The following is a 19,045-nucleotide window of genomic DNA, read 5'->3' as shown; positions in this document are numbered from 1 at the left end:
ATCACGTGACCAGCAGCAGGCGCGGGCGTGACGTCACGCAGCAGGTCTGCTCATCCTGGCAGAGGTGAAGCATCTCTTACTGAAGATTTCAAGGACGGTAAGAACATTTATCTTTTACATATCCGCTTTTTTCCTTTATCCACACGTTTAACTCTTACACTATATATGTATATCTGACGTTATAAATGAGTGGATGAATCATTTTATTGAATGAGGTGGTGATGCTTGAATATGGATGTAACGTTTGGCTATTCGGTCAGCCATTAGATATTATACATAAATGTATGTTTGCTCTTATTGTGACTTCAATATTATGTTATCTAAACTGATCTAACGTTAATTATATTTATTATTAGGATGATGCCAGAATGATTCGCTGTAGTCTTAATTAAACAAAAATGCACGTCTTCGGGTTATCATTAGATGTTTCACGAGCGCCGGAATTTGTTAGTATATTAAATAATGTGATAATACTCTGATAAAAAAAAATTTGTTGAGACGGGGTAGATAGAGAGGAGCGCGTAATGGCGCCCTTCAGAGCTGAAGGACAGAGATGTGAGAGATGTTGAGCCATCAGCCAATCAGCTCTCAGTGATGCGAGGGTTGTTGAGCTTCTTGGCCAATCAGCTCTTAGAGATGCAGGGATGTTGAGTTCATCAGCCAGTCAGAAGGGATGCTGAGCTTTCAGCCAATCGGCTCTTTGGGATGCGAGTGATGCTGAGCCCAGCTCAGAGACTCTCACATGAAGCCGGTTTCTATTAAATAAATTAGACAAATAATATATATATAACAATTTATATAACAACTGCTGATGTTTATAATAATACATTTGAAGTATTACCCATAAATGTGTTAAATATGTTATAAAGGTTATAATGGGATTGATGTAAATAATGTATCTATCTATCTGTCTGGCCTCCAGACTGACCAGTAGCATCCAGTGGGATTGATTTCTGAGCCTGTGGCCTGCAGCATCATGGGGGAGTTGTTCCGCAGTGAGGAGATGACTCTGGCCCAGCTCTTCCTCCAGTCTGAAGCGGCCTACTGCTGTGTCAGTGAACTGGGAGAGCTGGGAATGGTGCAGTTCAGAGATGTGAGTGGATACAGCTTGCTTTCTCTCTCTCTTCCTGCTCTCTTCTCTATCATATGCTGATAATGAGTTCAAACCTCTTTCTCTCAGCTCAACCCTGATGTGAACGTGTTCCAGAGGAAGTTTGTGAATGAAGTGAGACGTTGTGAGGAGATGGACAGGAAGCTCAGTGAGTGGATCGATACATACACAAACACATACACCAAGACCAGTGACAGTCCTGACTCCTCAGAATGACTGACAGCTGCAGCTGGTTCTCTGATTGGATAAAAATGGTGGAAAAAAATCATGTGATATCTGTTAACTAGAAAGAACACATTATTATGTGTACTATTCAAAAACATCACTTATGGAACATTTAGGATAAATACCAAAATAATTCATTTAAAACAAGTGAGAAAAAAATGTATATGTAATGTCATAAATAACTAAGGCTGCACATTTTTAATTTATGATTTTACATATAGATTACATCGGGGCTAAAGGCACACATCAAGGAAAACTGTTCATTTAATTATGTTGAACAAACCTGAAAATTAAGAGAAGTTTGTCTCAAAATATATTTGAAAATTTTAACAATCATTTGCCACATAAATCAACAATATTTGGAAAAACACTAAAGGCCAGATTTTAATGCTGAAAATTTCAAGAATAAATTACATTTTAAAATATATTTAAATAGAAAAGAGTTATTTAAAAAAAATACAATATTAATAAAAATACAATAATTTTTGTGTTTAAAATAAAATGTTGGCATCCAAGATGGCGCCCATATTTTTTAGGGCAGAATTCGCCATTGAATAAGAAACAAAAACTCACCCTTCTCTGTGAGAAATAATCATAAAATTATTGAATATCATTAGTGCTGGTGTCATTTTCTGCAGGGTTCGTAGAGAAGGAAATTAAGAAAGCTAACATTCCAGCAATGGACACTGGTGAGAATCCCGAAGTCCCATTTCCACGAGACATGATTGACCTTGAGGTAATTTTACCCTCTCATGCTGCTTTATACTATGACCTTAATGGAATCATTCTGTCTGAATAAAAATGCTGTCATTCACTCACCCTCATATGATTCCAAACCCATATGCTGTTATTTTTTGTAACACAAACTGTGCAATTTTAAAGAATGCAGCTCTGGGCCCTATGACAGTTCATAGTGATCATGTCTGCCAAGTTCTAAAAAAAAGGGCCAAAACAGTCTGTTTCCATCAGTTTGAGTTTGACTTTTCAGCAATATTTAAACAATTGAACATACAATGACCTTTTAAGCTCTTACTAAACCCTTTCTTCCATCTCATATGTTCACTCAGTGGCAAGGTGTCAGAATTTTCTATTCCTGGTTATGGAGACTTTTGGGAATATTTTGATATTTGTATTGTTAGTTTATAATATCGTTAATTTCTTTTTATAATATTGATCACCAGGCAACCTTTGAGAAGCTGGAGAATGAGCTGAAGGAGATCAACACTAATCAAGAGGCCCTGAAGAAGAACTTTCTAGAGCTGACAGAACTCAAGCATATCCTCAGACGTACCCAGCAGTTCTTTGATGAGGTCTGGCTCACAATATGATCACAAACCTCTTAGAGAGAGAGAACAAAAAAGACAAAAACCACATTTCAGGTGTTATTTAACCCTTTGATGCATGATGTCCACTACAGTGGAAAAATCTTTTAAAAGCCACTTTATCCATTCACAATGAGATGTTACGTACAAACTTCCTTTTACCCTTACCCATAATTATGCCGGGCTCTCTGTAGATGGAGGATCCAAATCTTTTGGAAGAATCATCATCTCTGCTGGACCCCAGTGAGGCTGGTCGAGGTGCCCCACTGCGACTGGGGTGAGTTCTAAAATGCTGATATATATATATATATATATATATATATATATATATATGAATTGAGATCTCTATCAAAGCGCCACAGGAGCTGCCCCTTCCAGTGCCCTGTGTTAGGCCTCCTGACCCTTCCTATAAGGCAGACGATAGGAGCGGGCTCTACACAGAGAAGGTCAACTACTGTTGTTTCTTGAGCAACCCAAACAGTAAGACTTGGATAACACTGGGAAGCGTGCCCTTCCGCTTGGAAAAGGCACACTGCGGAGTCACCTCCTCCCAGAGGGGGTTAAGTGACATTTAGACATGTGAAGTAACCCCGTAGGGCCCTATTACACATGGAAGTCTCTGAGATGGCATAGGCTGCACCATTAGAGATGGCAGAACGTGGTCTGCCAGGAGAAACACGGCTCTATTAAGCATACCGTGGAATACACATATGGGATCCCGGCAGGGTCTCTCATGTGGGCATTAGCCTCACACCAGATTTCAAGAAGACACATCCAGAGATGGCGCTCCTGGACCACTGGTGTGGACATCGCACGACCCAGAGACTGTGCGGTCACCTTCGTCGCTCAAGGCGCGAGGTCCGTCGCAGCACGCAGCTCATGTAGAACCGCCAGGTCGTGACCACCCTCGTGCAGGTCTTTCAGGGCTTTGGCCTGGTGGACCTGCAGTAACGCCATGGCGTGGAGGGCAGAAGCCGCTTCCCCACAGGCTCTATAAGCACTGCCAATTAGACAAGGACAAATACCTACAGGCCCGTGAGGGGAGACACGGGTCTCCCCGCAGGGTGGTAGCGGCTGTTGGACACAGTTGCATGGCCACAGACCACTCCACCAAGGGGATGCCCGCGTACCCCAAAGCGGCCCCACCACCGAGGGTGGTGAGGGGGGAGGAGCCACAAGATTTGTTTCAGGCAGTGAAAGGTGCCTTCCACAATCTTGTAAGCTCCTCATGCACTTCCGGAAAGAATGGCACGAGAGGGGGGCGCTGAGAACCAGCGCGACTCCCATCGAGAAACCACTCATCCAGCCTCTAAGGATCGGGACACGGTGGAGGATTCCACACGAGCCCGAAATTCTCGGCGGCCCGGGAAAGCATAGCCGTCATCTCTGGGTCTGGCTCAGACAACGCTACCACACCCAAAGGGGGCAACGCAGCCGAGTCGTCATCCATTTGTTAAGATAGGACGATATTTGGCTGAGATACAACTATTTGAAAATCTGGAATCTGAGGGTGGAAAAAAATCCAAATACTGATAAAATTCCCTTTAAAGTTGTCCAAATGAAGTTCTTAGCAATGCATATTACTAATCAAAAATTTAGTTTTAATATATTTATGGTAGGAAATTTACAAAATATCTTCATTTTACAAATTTACAAAATGTCATATTACCTGTGCCCTTCAGCAGAAATACAGAAATTGAAATTTAAGTTATCAAACACTAAATTTTAAATTAAATATAGATGAATCCTTAAATCGGTTAAGTTATTTTTTCCTCTTTTTTTCTTTGTCATTTGATTAACAGACATCACAGCTGCTGGTTAGTGGGTTATTTTGGCTGTTATTTCTTTAAAGGGATAATTCACCCAAAAATGTAATTCTGTCATCATTTACTCGCCCTCAAGTAGTTCCAAACCCGTATGAATGTCTTTGCTCTGCTGAACACAAAGGGAGATATTCTGAAGAATGTGGGAAACAGAGCAGTTCTGGGGCACCATTGAGTTCCATAGTATTTTTTTTCAGTCAATGGTGCCCCAAAACAGCCTGGTTACAAACTTTTTTCAAAATATCTTCTTTTGTGTTCGGCAGAACAAAGAAATTCATACAGGTTTGGAACTACTTGAGGATGAGTAAATGATGACAGAATTTCATTTTCATTTCATTTTTGGGTGAAATGTCCCTTTAAGAGCTGCCGTTGCTGAACATGATGCGGATCTGACACCCCTCATATTTTCTCTCAACACTTTTTACCTTTTTCTGACCCATTTAGGTCTTAAAGTCTATTAATGAGCTGACGAGTTAAATCGGGTTTGTTAGATGAGGGAGACAGTGCTGGGCTGCTCCAGGACAGTTTTGAAAACCATTTCAGAGACATGTCCTTAAATGTGACTCATATAAAATATATTACATGCATGCACAGTTTTAAGGCAGCTTTAATCACCTTTTTGGTAACTTCATGATTTAACCGACCACGTCATTGCATGCACGTCGTTTATTTCACGCTTTGATATGAAAGGATACAGGATGCAGTACAGTACAGTTTCCGCTCCAGTTTGACTTGGAGCACGCGTCTGAAACATCTCCCGTTTGATTTGATCGTAAAAACATTATGCGACTGAATAAATGCACTTCTTGTCAAGAGAAAAAATGACAGAAACAGCAGTTGTGAGTGGAATGGCCAACCCTAGCCCCGCCCCTGCGTCAATTGCGTTAAATATTTTTAACGTGTTAAACTGAAAACAATTAATTGCATGCGTTAACGCGCTAATTTTAACACCACTGATATATATATATATATATATATATATATCCTTGATTCTATTCTATTCTATGTTTGTTTACCCTGAAGGTTTGTGGCTGGGGTTATAAACCGGGAGAGAATCCCCACGTTTGAAAGGATGCTGTGGAGAGTCTGCCGTGGAAATGTCTTTTTACGTCAGACAGAGATTGAGGACCCTCTTGAGGACCCCGCAACCGTTAGTGTCTATTATTATTCTAAATTATTTTCTCATCAAGTCAGTTAAGATGTTTGCATTTTATATACCAGTGTGAGCGTGATAAAATTTTGATCAAGTTATGGGTCTTTGTTCAATACAGGGAGACCAGGTGCACAAATCTGTGTTTATCATCTTCTTCCAAGGAGACCAGCTGAAGAACAGAGTGAAGAAGATCTGTGAAGGGTGCAGCATGGTCTTTTCTGATCTTTTATTATTCACATAATTTCATCCAATGCTAATCACAGACTTGAAACTTCATCTCCAGGTTCCGTGCATCTCTGTACCCGTGCCCTGAGACCCCTCAGGAGAGGAAGGAAATGGCAGCAGGTGTCAACACCCGCATTGATGACCTCCAGATGGTATGCACTAATGCTGTCTCAAAAAAGTCAATTTTTTCTCCATCTGTGCTTATGTTTTTCTCAACTTAATATTGTTGATTGCATTTAATTCTGTTTGAACTTGACCTCATAAAACCAGTTATATCTGCATGCAAAAATAGCATAAAATGCCCTAAGGTATTTCAGATGTTGACCATATAGTGTTTGATGTGTTTTTGATCATATAGGTACTGAATCAAACAGAAGACCACAGGCAGAGGGTTTTGCAGGCTGCTGCGAAAACCATACGTGTGTGGTTCATCAAAGTGAGGAAGATGAAGGCCATTTATCACACTCTGAACCTCTGTAACATTGATGTTACACAGAAATGTTTGATCGCTGAGGTCTGGTGCCCCGTTTCTGACCTTGATTCTATTCAATTTGCTTTGCGGAGAGGAACAGTGAGTAATATCAATTGATATTCATTATAAATGATTTCAGCCACTGAGATGTCATTTTAGCCATTCAATACACCAGTGAAAGCAATGAAACAATTTACACTTCACTTGTCATGATATTAAAAATCCATGCTTAAAATTATTGAAATTAGTTTTGTAGACTATTTAAATTTTGCCTCTATATAAATATTTGTTATTATTTTTTACTATGCTTAAATTGTAATTACATGTAACAATAAATGGATTGGAGCAGATAGTGAAGGAAAAGTATCCAACATACATGTGAACTTCTTCAATACTGTTTTAAAACCATGCCATGAAGTTATTTTATAGATTACGTGACTTTACTATTGTGTTGATACATGAATTTACTATATTTGTGGAAATATTGCTAAAATGAGTAGATGCGATTGGCTGTATACTTTAAAGGTTACACTTTATTTTGATGGCCCCCTTTAGACATTCTGTTGACTATAAGTAACTTTGCAATTGCATGTCAACTACTTAGAGTATTAGTAGACTGTTCAGGTTAATAGAATAAGTTGACAAGTACTTGCTAAGTTACTTATAGCCAGTAGAATGTCTGTTGGAAGACCATCAAAGCAGATATTAAAAAGACAGTCTACTAATAATCCAGTGACTGAGAAATTACACAATGTTAGCAGCATGTCTAAAGGGGACCGTCAAAATAAAGTATTACCACACTGTAATAATAAAAGGTAATAATACTATAATGGTAATAATGTCAGTTTAATCAAGGTTTTTTTTTAATGTAGGAACGGAGTGGCTCCACAGTTCCCTCCATCTTAAACCGAATGCAGACCAAACAGACTCCACCTACTTACAACAAGACCAACAAGTTCACCTCGGGTTTCCAGAACATCGTGGATGCTTACGGCATCGGAACATACCGAGAGATCAATCCAGGTACCAAAACATCTTTATAAGATTTTGAACGCATCCATACTTTTACTATTTGGTTTAACAATACACAGTCCACTTTTTCTCAGGTAATAAATGATAACTTTGTTTTTTTTTAACACATGTATGATTGGATTTTTCTGTTTTGTTTCTTGCAGCGCCATACACTATCATTACATTCCCGTTCCTGTTTGCCGTCATGTTTGGGGACATGGGTCATGGAGTGCTGATGACGTGTGCGGCACTTTATCTGGTCATCAGAGAGAGCCGCTTGCTTGCTCAGAAGAGTGACAATGAGGTCTCAGCTGATCGAAAATGATAACATTTAAGAAATATCACATTTGGAGGTGTTAGTGTACTTCTAAACGTTAACAATGAACCTTTAGAAGATATAAAATTCACATTTGTACATTCATATTTATAATAAATTATATTATATTTGTAACATTTAAGGCATTTAAATATATCCAAAACCAGCTTCCTATTACAATAAAAAAAAAATCTGTTCATCAAACCAATACATGAAGTCTGTACCATACAATTACATAATATAATAACAAGATATCTTAGTGTAATCATGAAGTCAAATTCAGAGGTGCAAAATTTGTATGAATTTTTATGAGGTTATTTGATGATTGTTTCTAAATGTAAATGTCTAACCTTAGTTTTTATTTTCTCTCCCTTCTTGTGTGTGTGTAGATGTTCAGCATGATTTTTGCAGGACGCTACATCATTCTTTTGATGGGGATATTCTCAGTCTACACCGGATTGATCTACAATGACTGCTTCTCCAAGTCCCTCAACATGTTCGGCTCAGGCTGGAGTGTCCGGCCCATGTTTTTCCCTAAGGGTAACTGGACGTAAGTTCACAAAATTAAATCAGTAAAACAGTTTGAATATAATCAAACAACATCAGCAATCATACAATCTTTCTTTGATTGTCAAATGAATTTATAAAGGAAATAACAAAAAGCAAATTTGATCGATATTCTAATATTTCTATCGTATGTATTTGTAGTTTTGAGACTCTGGATGGTAACCCAGTTCTTCAGTTAGATCCTGCGGTTCCTGGCGTGTTTGGTGGCCCCTATCCCCTGGGCATTGACCCCGTATGTATCACAAAACTCATTCATACATTATACACAAAGACATGCAGAGACAGCTTAAACAAATAAATGAATTCACACCTCAGACACATTTTTACATCATGCATTTTTACTGCGGTGCCCGCATTGGATGTTGACAAAATTCAGCATAAGTGTACACAAATAAGGTGCTTGAAAACGAATGTGATGTTCATAATCTTTTGTTGTGCTTTAAATAAGCACACTTAACAGTATTGTACAGTAATGAACATGACACATTTAAAGTACTTAATGATAATTTAACGGCATTGTGATAGCCAATATTACATTTAAACTTATTTTAAATGTACCAAATTGCAACATCATAATTACAAACATATAATATAAATGTATTTTATATTATAAATTAATATATTTATAGAAATAGAAATTACATATTATATATACAGTAGTGTGTACTTATTGTATACATATATAGTTTAATTTAAAATAAGCTATTGTCAGTACAGTTTAACCATATTTCAAAGGAAAATAGAAATTACACATATAGTTGTATTTAATATACATTTTTTCCCTTTTTTTCATTTTATTGCAACAACATGCAATTAAGTGTCCAAAAGCATTACATTCAGTTTTCACTTAAGTATATATATTACATTATTTCTGTAATTAGTCATCTTTTTTTTGTTTGTTTATGAATATGCTAAAATGTATTTCTTTTCACTAAAGGAATGAAAGAAACGAGAGGATTAGAGGCCTTTTACATAGAATCTGGTTTTTGAGTGTAGACAGAATTGGACAAAATATGTCTTCAGACATTTTTGTAAAAGTTGAGAGAAAAAAACTAATTTTTCATGCTGTATTGCATTAAGTGCAAAGACCAATAATTACCAAAAAGCACAAATGAGACCACCTCTTCCTACTTTTACACTGTTATTTATGTGTAGCATTATAAATGACCAAAATACAGTTCTTCAGTTATTATAACAAATCTGTTCTACTAATACTTCTCTTTTAGATTTGGAATATTGCCACAAATAAGCTGACATTCCTGAACTCGTTCAAGATGAAGATGTCTGTAATCCTGGGTGTCATTCACATGCTGTTTGGAGTCACGCTGTCCCTCTTCAATCACCTGTAAGAGTGTGCTCAAATGTGTGCGTGTGACGGAGCTAGTGTACAAATTAATGACAGGGAATCGTCCTTTCGTGTATTGTTCTAACTATAGATTTTTCCATGTGTCTCACAGGTACTTCAAGAAAACTCTGAACATTTTCCTGGGTTTCATTCCTGAGATTGTGTTCCTGACCAGTCTGTTTGGTTATCTGATCCTGCTCATCTTCTACAAGTGGACGGCTTACGATGCAGTGACATCTAAAGATGCTCCCAGTCTTCTGATCGCCTTTATCAATATGTGTCTTTTCAACTACAATGATCCTACCAACAAACCCTTGTATAGAGGACAGGTAACATTTACACACAAAAAAATAGTTGTAGATGGATGGAGGTCTGATTAGAATCAGATAGAATTTTGGTCGGATTTCTTTCTATGTGTGCATAGACGGGAATTCAGTGTCTGTTGGTGGTGATAGCTCTGGCATGTGTGCCGTGTATGCTGGTGGTGAAGACTATGGTCCTGCGCCGTCAGCACCTGTGGAAGAAGCACCTGGTATGTTTATTTACTCTGATCAAAATCAGCCAAACTTCATCTTTCTCTTTCATTTTATGTCATTAATTCAAAGAGCATGATACTGAAGTGAAATGTTGAAAGTATTTGTTTTGTTGTTTCATTGTCCATGATAAATGCAAACTGCATAAATATTAGTAGATATGACAAACAAACATTCCTCTGATATTGGGGTTTGGAGTTACAGACTGTGAACATTGTGTTTCCTCAGATGTTTTAACAGCATGCCATGGGACAAAGCCAAGTATAACACCTTCATTGAATTTCTTCATAGATGTATATCTTGTGTGTGTATATGTCTGTTTGATAGAGTAGAATTGTGCATGATTTTTCATCTGTTTAGGTAGGCTCACATGAGGTTGTGAAGGAGGCCCAATGGGGCACCTACCATGCTGCAAGGATTTACAGAAGGTTTAAGATTGTTTAGTTAGATAAAAGAAAATAGGTAATAGATTACTTGTGTTCAATTCACATGACAATTTTAATCAATAGAAAGTACTGATGTTCTCAAAATTATGAAATACTTGATGGTTGATGATGATGATATTATTTGTTTCAGAAAAATGCTAATAATTTTAAGATTAGTGTGGAACTACACTCTGGAGAACAAATAATTTACAGTGGGCTTTTTTACCATGATGCACAGGGGCATCTCTACAGTTTTTTTGTGATACTGCTAATAAGGCTGAAGTTCATTATAATGTTGAACTAGTATCATTTTTGTTGAAATCAGGAAAAATCTGTAAAATTCAATGGATTTTAAATTTTGTAAATCCACGTTGAAAGTGGCAAACATGCCCCAGAGACTATTACTGCATTTTGTTTGTTTTATCCTTTAAAGGAATAATTCACCCAAAAACGATTTGCAAAAATTTGCTAAAAATGTACTCATCCTCAGGCCAGCCAAGCTCTAGATGAGTCTATTTCTTCATATTAACATTTTTAGAGAAATTGAGCGTTACATCACTTGCTCACCTACGGATCCTCTTCAGTGAATGGGTGCCGTCAGAATCAGAGTTCGCACAGCTGAAAAAATATATATTTTTAGGTGAGCTTTTTCTTTAACTTTTCAGATACAGTAAAAGTGTACTTAAGTGCATTAAACATGAAAATGCATTCTCTCTAAGTACACTTAAGTGGCCTTTCATTTCATACATTTTATATTTCATTTCAAACAGTTTCTATTTTTTAAGATCTGTGCACATTCCGCAGTCAAATGCAGTTCTTTTATTCTTTACAATTTATGTCAATCAGATTTAAGCTTTTTTTAAATAAAAGAAAGCACACTTATTAAAATACCATTGAAAATCTGTCCCAGAGGACACAAATTTTCCCTTAATTAACAAAAAGAGTTCATTTCTGATACAGGCCCAGCAGATGTAGCTCCATTGTGTTTGGTAGGTGCCCCAAACAGCTGTACCAAACACAGCATACACTCAGGCGGCCCATGGCGTGCTGATAGCCACACAGACCTTGTTTGTATTTAGTCCCAGATGAGGGAGGCAAGACCTGCAGAGAATCTAGAAACTTTAGAGCAGACAGGCTCACCCACCGGACTCACCCAACAGGGCACGCAGAAGTTCGGTGGCGTCCGGGTCGGAAATGGGCCTACAGAGGACGAGGCAGAGATCATTGACCACGACCAACTCTCGCAGCACTCAGAGGAAGGAGATGAGGTGGGTGGAGTCTGTGACGTCAGCCATTGGTACATAACACATGGAATTATTTGAATTGGGAATATCACTCTAGTAATGTTTTTTTCTGATATTTATTGGTGCATATTTCTCATATACATAAAAATACAATCTAATCACAACAGCTTAAAAACATTTTGATGGCACACAGAGTGATCTTTTCTTGTGAAATGTTGTAGTTTGTTATAAAGAAACCATAGTTTATATACTACCAATGTTTTAAGGGTATCTGCTTAGACAGAAGAGAGACTGATTTTAAAGGATTGTCATCCTACAGTAATTTGAGAAATGTAAACAGAGGAGTAACTTCTCACCGAGACTCTGTGAGCAGACTGACTCACCCGCTCCAAACATACCCACCACTGGACTGTGCAAAATATTTTCATCCTCTTTCTTATCTTTTGACATTGCCCTGAACCTTCTGTTCCATCAGATGCTGAGCAGATAGAAGCAACATATACTGAAAATGCACTTGAATGAATTAAAGGCTGTTTTCTTGGTAGCATAATGTTTTAGAGTGAGCCTGTCATGAATATTTCCAAATAATATTTTACTCCAGAAGCAATAAAAATACATGCAGTTATATTTTGCATAAAGAAAATGAAGCATGTTTTTAAGACCATATTCTAAATGAAGTATTTTACCCTAAGTTCTAATATCTTATATAAATATATTACTTAAATATACTTAAATACTTATGGTATAATGCTTAATAAAGATTAAACTAAATAGCAAAAGTTGGTGTGACGTTTTCTTGAGATTTAACCTATTAGTTGTGTTTGTGAGCACAAACAAGCAACACATTTTTGTAATTTTATTTATTATTAAATGTTAGTGTTATCACTATTATTGATGTGTGGTCTGTTTAAGACACAATGGAAACAGAATGTTAGCTGTATGATGATTCAGTCATTTTGGAATGCACTGAAGTTTTGAAACAGTGATTATTTATGGCCATCCGAATTGAATCTTTCTGTAATTTATTATTACGAGTAACATGATGAGTTATGACTGAGGTGAAGGTCTGTGGTATTACTCACACATGGCATTAATTGTTCGCGGTGAAAGAGGATTGCATAGATCCTCATCTACTGAGATGGAAAATTTCGTATGAGTGCAAACATAAGGACAGGATCCAGCATGCATATATCAGAATATTGAATAACAGTAGTCTATCAGTGCTTGGTGCACGTGTGCCAAGAGTTAAAGAGAATACTACACACATTACACACCTGCTAAAGAATGAGTTTCCTAACAGATTGCTTTCTTTGTCTGATCTGTAACCTTTGACCTGCTTTACTTAGTATTCTCATTGGTATGCATTAACATTTCATGCAATCAATTTCACATGAATTAAAAACATTAATACTATTTTCTCTGATGTGTTTATCTAAAACACTATTCTCTACTTTGCAAGCACTCAGAGGAAGAACCGGTAAGAGAATTTCCTGTATTGTTCTGTTACTTCTGCATTTACTTCTGCATCTTTTTTCATAAATCATTATATAAATTCTTCATGGAAAGAATTTATAATAAATATTTTATTGAAATGAACAGCTTATAAATAGATTATGTATGTAAATATAAGATATACTCAAAATAAGTAATTTAATAATTTTCTCAAAATATTCAGTGCAATCAAACAGTGGAAAGATTGTGATGAAAAGGTCATTCGTGACACACTGCAGATTCTTATTTCTATACATGATTGTTAAAATGATGTAATATCCTTGATATTGTGTTACTGAGGTAATGCGCACAAGTGTAATCTATGTCACTCAATAACCTTGGCCTTCTGGTTCCTATGATATCCTGGTAACACACCTCTGCTGTAGAACAATGAGTGTGTTACGTCAGGTTTTCCATGATGGCTTTTGAGCCATTCGGCACTCTTAACAAAAGAGTTGAGTGGAAAAGGGAAACCAGCCTCTGCCAAGCCAAACTTTACAAGACTTTACAAGTGGAAAGAATCAGTCCTATCTTTTCCCTCTTGATAAACACCTGATATCAGTGCTCCTTCAATTTTTTTTTATACTGAGTAAAACTTATTTCTATTGAACTTAACCTTTGACCACCTAAGCACCCTGGATATGTTGCTGTCCATTCATTTAGGCCATGTTCAGATTGATTTTTTATTTTATTTTTTTATTTTGTCTTTTTTTCCATAACACAAACCACATGGAATCTGATCTTTTTCATTCTAATTTGGGCCACTTCCATATGTGGGAATACATGCAACTTTCATCACAACTGAAGTCAATCTAAGGATTTTACATAACAGTGCCTTGGTCACTTGGTTAATATGGAAGACCGCTGCAAAGGTAGTCAGTGAGGGACAGCGAGGTGTTAAAGGTCATAAATATTATGGTAGTAGCTCTATACAAACAAAACTTTTTCAAAAAGTATATGTGAAAAACATCCTCATCCTCATCTTCATCCTCACTGCCTGTGCACAAATTTGCTGGCTTCAGTTTGTTTCTGTATGACAGTGTACATGTCAGTTCAGGACCATGACCAGTTCACATTTACTTCAGTTATTGGCCACATTTAAAAAAAATTAAATTGAGCACTAATGCTTGCTGTGTAGCCTGTTAGTTTTCAGTTATCTCTAGTTTTTGTTGTTGTTGTTTTATTTTGTTTCATACCGTTTTGGGTTTGTGCATCCCAGGAAACCATTTCATATATATATATTTAATTCATATAGCATGCATAAGCCTGTACATAGTATGTATCTGAAAGCCAGTATATATGTCCATTCTTTTTCCAAACCACTTGTCCTATACAGGGACTGGATCGCCAGTCAGTTGCAGCACTTTGCATTTATTATAAAATAAACGTTCAGTAAAGACTCTTAATAGGACAGTGTTTTGCACATGCACTGCTCATGACTTGAAAGAAACGGGATCTGTGATCTTTAGATGGAACATGAAAAAACGTGTCTCTCTTTAATCTCTCTGGACTGTTAAAAGACAGGAAAAAGATCACTGACATCACAATCACCGGTCTATTGTTCTCAACACTAATGACTCCATGCATCTTACACAATATGAAAATATTATGATGGAAAGTGAAGATGAATTACAGAGCCAGTGCTCCTTAATAGAAGAGTGCTGTTTTCTGCTGTTCATTTATCATTTCTTAATCAGATAACCCTTTATTAGCCACATTCACATAAAACGTGGCTTCAGTTTAAGAATCTTCCAGTAGAAGATGGACTGGATCCTACATTCAAAGATCCTTATTTACCCTTTCCTGTATTTTTTTTTTTTTTCTGTAGTTTAACTTTGGAGATGTGGCTGTTCATCAGGCCATTCACACTATAGAGTACTGTCTGGGCTGCATCTCCAACACTGCCTCATACCTGCGGCTCTGGGCCCTTAGTTTGGCTCATGCTCGTAAGTTCATACACACACAAATAAATATTCACAACACCTCCACAGACTTGTTATTGATCTCACTCTTTCTCTGTCTATCAGAGTTGTCTGAGGTTCTTTGGGGAATGGTGATGCATCTTGGACTGTCCTCGAGGAGCGGTGGTGGATTCTTTGGCCTGTCGATCATTTTCTCTGCCTTTGCCATGCTAACAGTGTGCATCTTACTCATTATGGAGGGACTGTCTGCATTCCTGCATGCTCTGCGCTTGCATTGGTGAGATAAACACACACATCAACACACACGGCTGTAATTTACCAGTGTAACCACATACAAGTGAATTTCATTCATCTTTAACATTTTTACAGACATTTTGAAGATTTCACTCAAAAATACCATTTGAGCTATACACCTAGTTCAGCCATGAAACTCTAGATGGGTCGTCTGATAGGTCTTTTTTATGCAATATGTTAGCAATCACATCATTTACCACACAGCATAAGCTGATTGGCCAATAAGATTGTTTGCTCAGCATTTAAATAGTCTGGTTCAGTGTTCACTGGTTCTGCAGAATGCTATCAGAGTTTGTCTGAAACCCACCAGCTCCACCTTTTCTACATTTTCTAGAGTATTTATGTATGTCTGTTCATGCAGCAGCAACATCATATCTTACATGCTCACAGCAGCGTGTCTGTGTATCTGTTGGCAGTAGCAAGTCATATTTGCTCTGCAGCAGCATTTGTAGCAATCTACTCTGCTAAGATGAATTACATTAAAATCGTCATATCCAATAACACGCAAAAACTATGTTGAAATGATATTAGCGAAAAGCTATGAATGAAGCCGAGTTGTCTCTTCTAAAACGGTTTTGTTTTACAATCACTCTATCCTTGACACTCTTTTCTGTTAAGATCTTAATGTGTAGATTATGTCATCCTTCTGAAATGTACTACAGAGGGAAAGAATGTGAAGAGGAAAGGTAAACATATCACCGCCTCTCAAAAATAACTGATAATGATTTTACAAGGCAGAAGTGTGTCTGTGTGTGTGTGTGTGTGTGTGTGTGTGTGTGTGTGTGTGTATATATATATATATATATTATACGTATATATACACCAGTTGTTGTATGCTATAGTCATGGCAAGAACACAAAACATTCAGCGAGAGGCGCTAATTATGGCGTTTTGATGTCATTCTTGGCTCGACACGTTCAAAATGCGTTCCATGGTCTATGCACACACAGACATGTCAGAGGTAAATGAGGTTCTGCACTGTTGGTGGTTTTACTTGTTCCGTGTGCGGAAAGATGGAAGAGTCTTTTCTCTCTTGACTTCAATATTTATCATAGCAGTGAGACATTCCTTCACTCTTAAATGTTTCCTTCTCTTGTGTATCCATCCAACAGGATGTACATGCCTTCTTGTTTTTTAGCACAATGTAAAATCACGTTTCAGTTCCATTTTATGTTTAAAGGTTTCTGGATTAAAGGCATATATGGAATATCTTACTTTTTTTCCACAAGGAACTGCCTCCCTAACACTCACTAAAAGCTGTCTGTTTGATTTCAAAAATCTGTGTCTGGACATTACCTTTCTCAAAATATTTTCTCTCAACGGCAAATCTAAACATTCTTATCTATGACCCTATGATAGTGAAGGAATGTGTGCGATTATGCCTTTTTTCACTCCTGGCAGCAAAACCTGGAGAAAATGAAAAATGTGCCCACTATAGACAAAGTTGGAGAAATAGCTTGAATAACAGTTTACCCACAGAGCTTACAGGTATGAAAGTTTCAGAAATAAAGGCACAAATTTGTTGAAGATGACACACATTGCATAGCATATAATATGCTCAACCTCAGTATTCCCCATCAACTATTCTCATATAGAGTATTTTTAAGCAGGTATGATCTTTGCACAGAACATTCTGAGAAATGAGTGCTTGTGTGTTTATTTTACAGTCTGTGTAAAATGTATAAATTTAAGTTTATACAAAGCAAATGTAACAGTTCTCTTAATCAGTCAAGTGAGAGCTGTTGCCAGTATAATGTAGGTGTGTTGTAAGAGGGCATGAGTGTCATTCGGCCCACTAATAGCTGCCACAGTATAACAGACTCTCCACCGGCTGACACATTCCTCACCCCGATTCTCATCCTTTCATTTCCACACACTTTTGCATTTGAGGAAATAACCACAAGTAAACAAAGATGCAAGTACATTGTTGTCAAAAGGAATCCACAGGTGTTTTTAATATTATATCCCGCTCAGCACTGCTCTAACATTGCGTTCTTTTGTCCTGTCTTTCCTGTCATTTAGGGTGGAGTTTCAGAACAAATTCTACACAGGACAGGGCTTCAAGTTTGTCCCGTTTTCCTTCGAGAGTATCCTGGAGGGTCGATTTGACGAATGAGCTGCTTCAACTTTATCAAATATCATCAATTCCCACTCCTGCATGGATCCTGTCTCACCCTGTCCTCTTCAGGAGCAGTTCTGTCTGGTGAAGTGTTTGTAAGATGTGACCCCTAACCTCTAAATGCACATTTTCCTGGGTGTTTTTGAGATGCGCTGTGTTCTGTAAGCCTTTCAGCCAGATTTATAACCTCAAACATATAAACAGTCCTTCGAAACAGCGTGGTAACTATAATGGATGTTACAGTGATTGGAAATCTCGATAAATTAATTATTTGAAATAATTTTACAAACTGCACTCAAAAAAGGGCTTTTCACCCTGTGTTATCATCATTCTAAACCCTGATTTTAACCCCAGGTAAAGGTACGTTTTACACTAATTTAAAAGCAGGGTTAGAGCCAGATTGCACCGCCAAACTTGTGCAGTGTGAAACAGTGCGATGTTAGAATGTTGTGGCTAGATGCTTAGCAGCAGATACCCAATCCTGTGCCTCATATTAACATACTTTGGACAGTTATGGAAACATTTCACATCGTAAAAACTGTGGTTTCAGCGTTTGAGGGGAAATGTTAACTAATAACACAAAACATGTGAATTGATAGTGTGCAATGTATACAAATAAGAACATTAACCGAGGGTTGAGGAATTTACAGTGTGAAACATCAGCATATGAATAGCCAGGATTCATCTGTAACCTTGGGTAAATTATAATCAGTGTGAAAAGCCCTAAAGAGCAATATCCAGCTAAAGCAGGGGTGTCCAATGACAACTGAGAACTGTAGAGCAGAGCATTAAAAATAAGTATGTTCACTATAGAATCTTCCATGACTTTTACAGTAAATGTTTAGATTTCTCTGATATTTCCATCAGTAAGTCTAGCCTTTATGGTTAAATGACATGATAAACATGAGCTTTTCGTAATTATGATGTTACTCTGCACCTGTTGTGTCTCTCCACAAACCATTCTATTGTATTTGTGTTGTTTTGAAGGGACAGATAAAGTACATGGTTGCAGGGATATCACCTTGTTAAACTTAATTGAGAACTATTCAACTTGATCCCACGTGTGGTTATAAAGCAGCTAGTCAAAAAGTAACAGAATAAAGGTTAACATCCTGTTACTGAGTAAACAACAAAGGATATCACAAGTCTCTTAAGGCAGCTAGTAAAAAGCTAGTCAGTGTCTGGTGGACTGTCTTCAGCCATTTCTTGCTCAAAAGTGAAACATATCAACATGGAAATAACGTTAAAGATTTACTTTATTATTTAATTATTTGTTGCTGTGGTTGATTGTTTTGCTGTGGTGTTGTGGCAAGTCTTTGACGCACATAAGAGAGTGTTTGTGCATGGACGAACATTTCAGTGTGAATTATACAATCAGAAGAGTCAAAGCTGTCTGTTGTTGTAAAACCCAGTTCCTCCTAAATCAGACAATTAAAGATCTTGGGAC

General features: G+C 37.3%; 1 protein-coding gene across 4 annotated transcripts; it reads left to right on the top strand.

Moving 5' to 3' along the window:
- Nucleotides 1–35: 35 nt before the first annotated feature.
- Nucleotides 36–19,045, top strand: LOC306864667 (V-type proton ATPase 116 kDa subunit a 1). 4 transcript variants are annotated; one of them, XM_079408819.1, is made up of 21 exons: nucleotides 36–97; nucleotides 923–1,093; nucleotides 1,181–1,259; nucleotides 1,975–2,072; nucleotides 2,518–2,646; nucleotides 2,853–2,935; nucleotides 5,505–5,631; nucleotides 5,753–5,835; nucleotides 5,918–6,011; nucleotides 6,218–6,430; nucleotides 7,204–7,354; nucleotides 7,507–7,646; nucleotides 8,048–8,208; nucleotides 8,367–8,457; nucleotides 9,452–9,570; nucleotides 9,683–9,899; nucleotides 9,995–10,102; nucleotides 11,689–11,796; nucleotides 15,092–15,209; nucleotides 15,291–15,462; nucleotides 17,502–19,045. In XM_079408819.1, exons 2-21 carry the CDS (start codon nucleotides 977–979, stop codon nucleotides 17,593–17,595), a joined length of 2,502 nt encoding a protein of 833 aa, XP_079264945.1. In that variant the 5' UTR covers nucleotides 36–97; nucleotides 923–976; the 3' UTR covers nucleotides 17,596–19,045. The 4 variants fall into 4 exon arrangements, 2 of the variants coding, with proteins under 2 accessions (XP_079264945.1, XP_079264944.1); XR_013783802.1 differs by having other exon boundaries at nucleotides 38–97; nucleotides 11,689–11,809; XR_013783803.1 differs by having other exon boundaries at nucleotides 38–97; nucleotides 11,608–11,809.

The sequence above is a fragment of the Barbus barbus genome (assembly GCF_936440315.1).
Source record: "Barbus barbus genome assembly, chromosome: 46".
In the NCBI taxonomy this organism is placed as follows: Eukaryota; Metazoa; Chordata; class Actinopteri; order Cypriniformes; family Cyprinidae; genus Barbus; species Barbus barbus.
The sequence above is the reverse complement of the archived record's forward strand: the minus strand, read 5'-3'. Positions and strand labels throughout refer to the sequence as shown.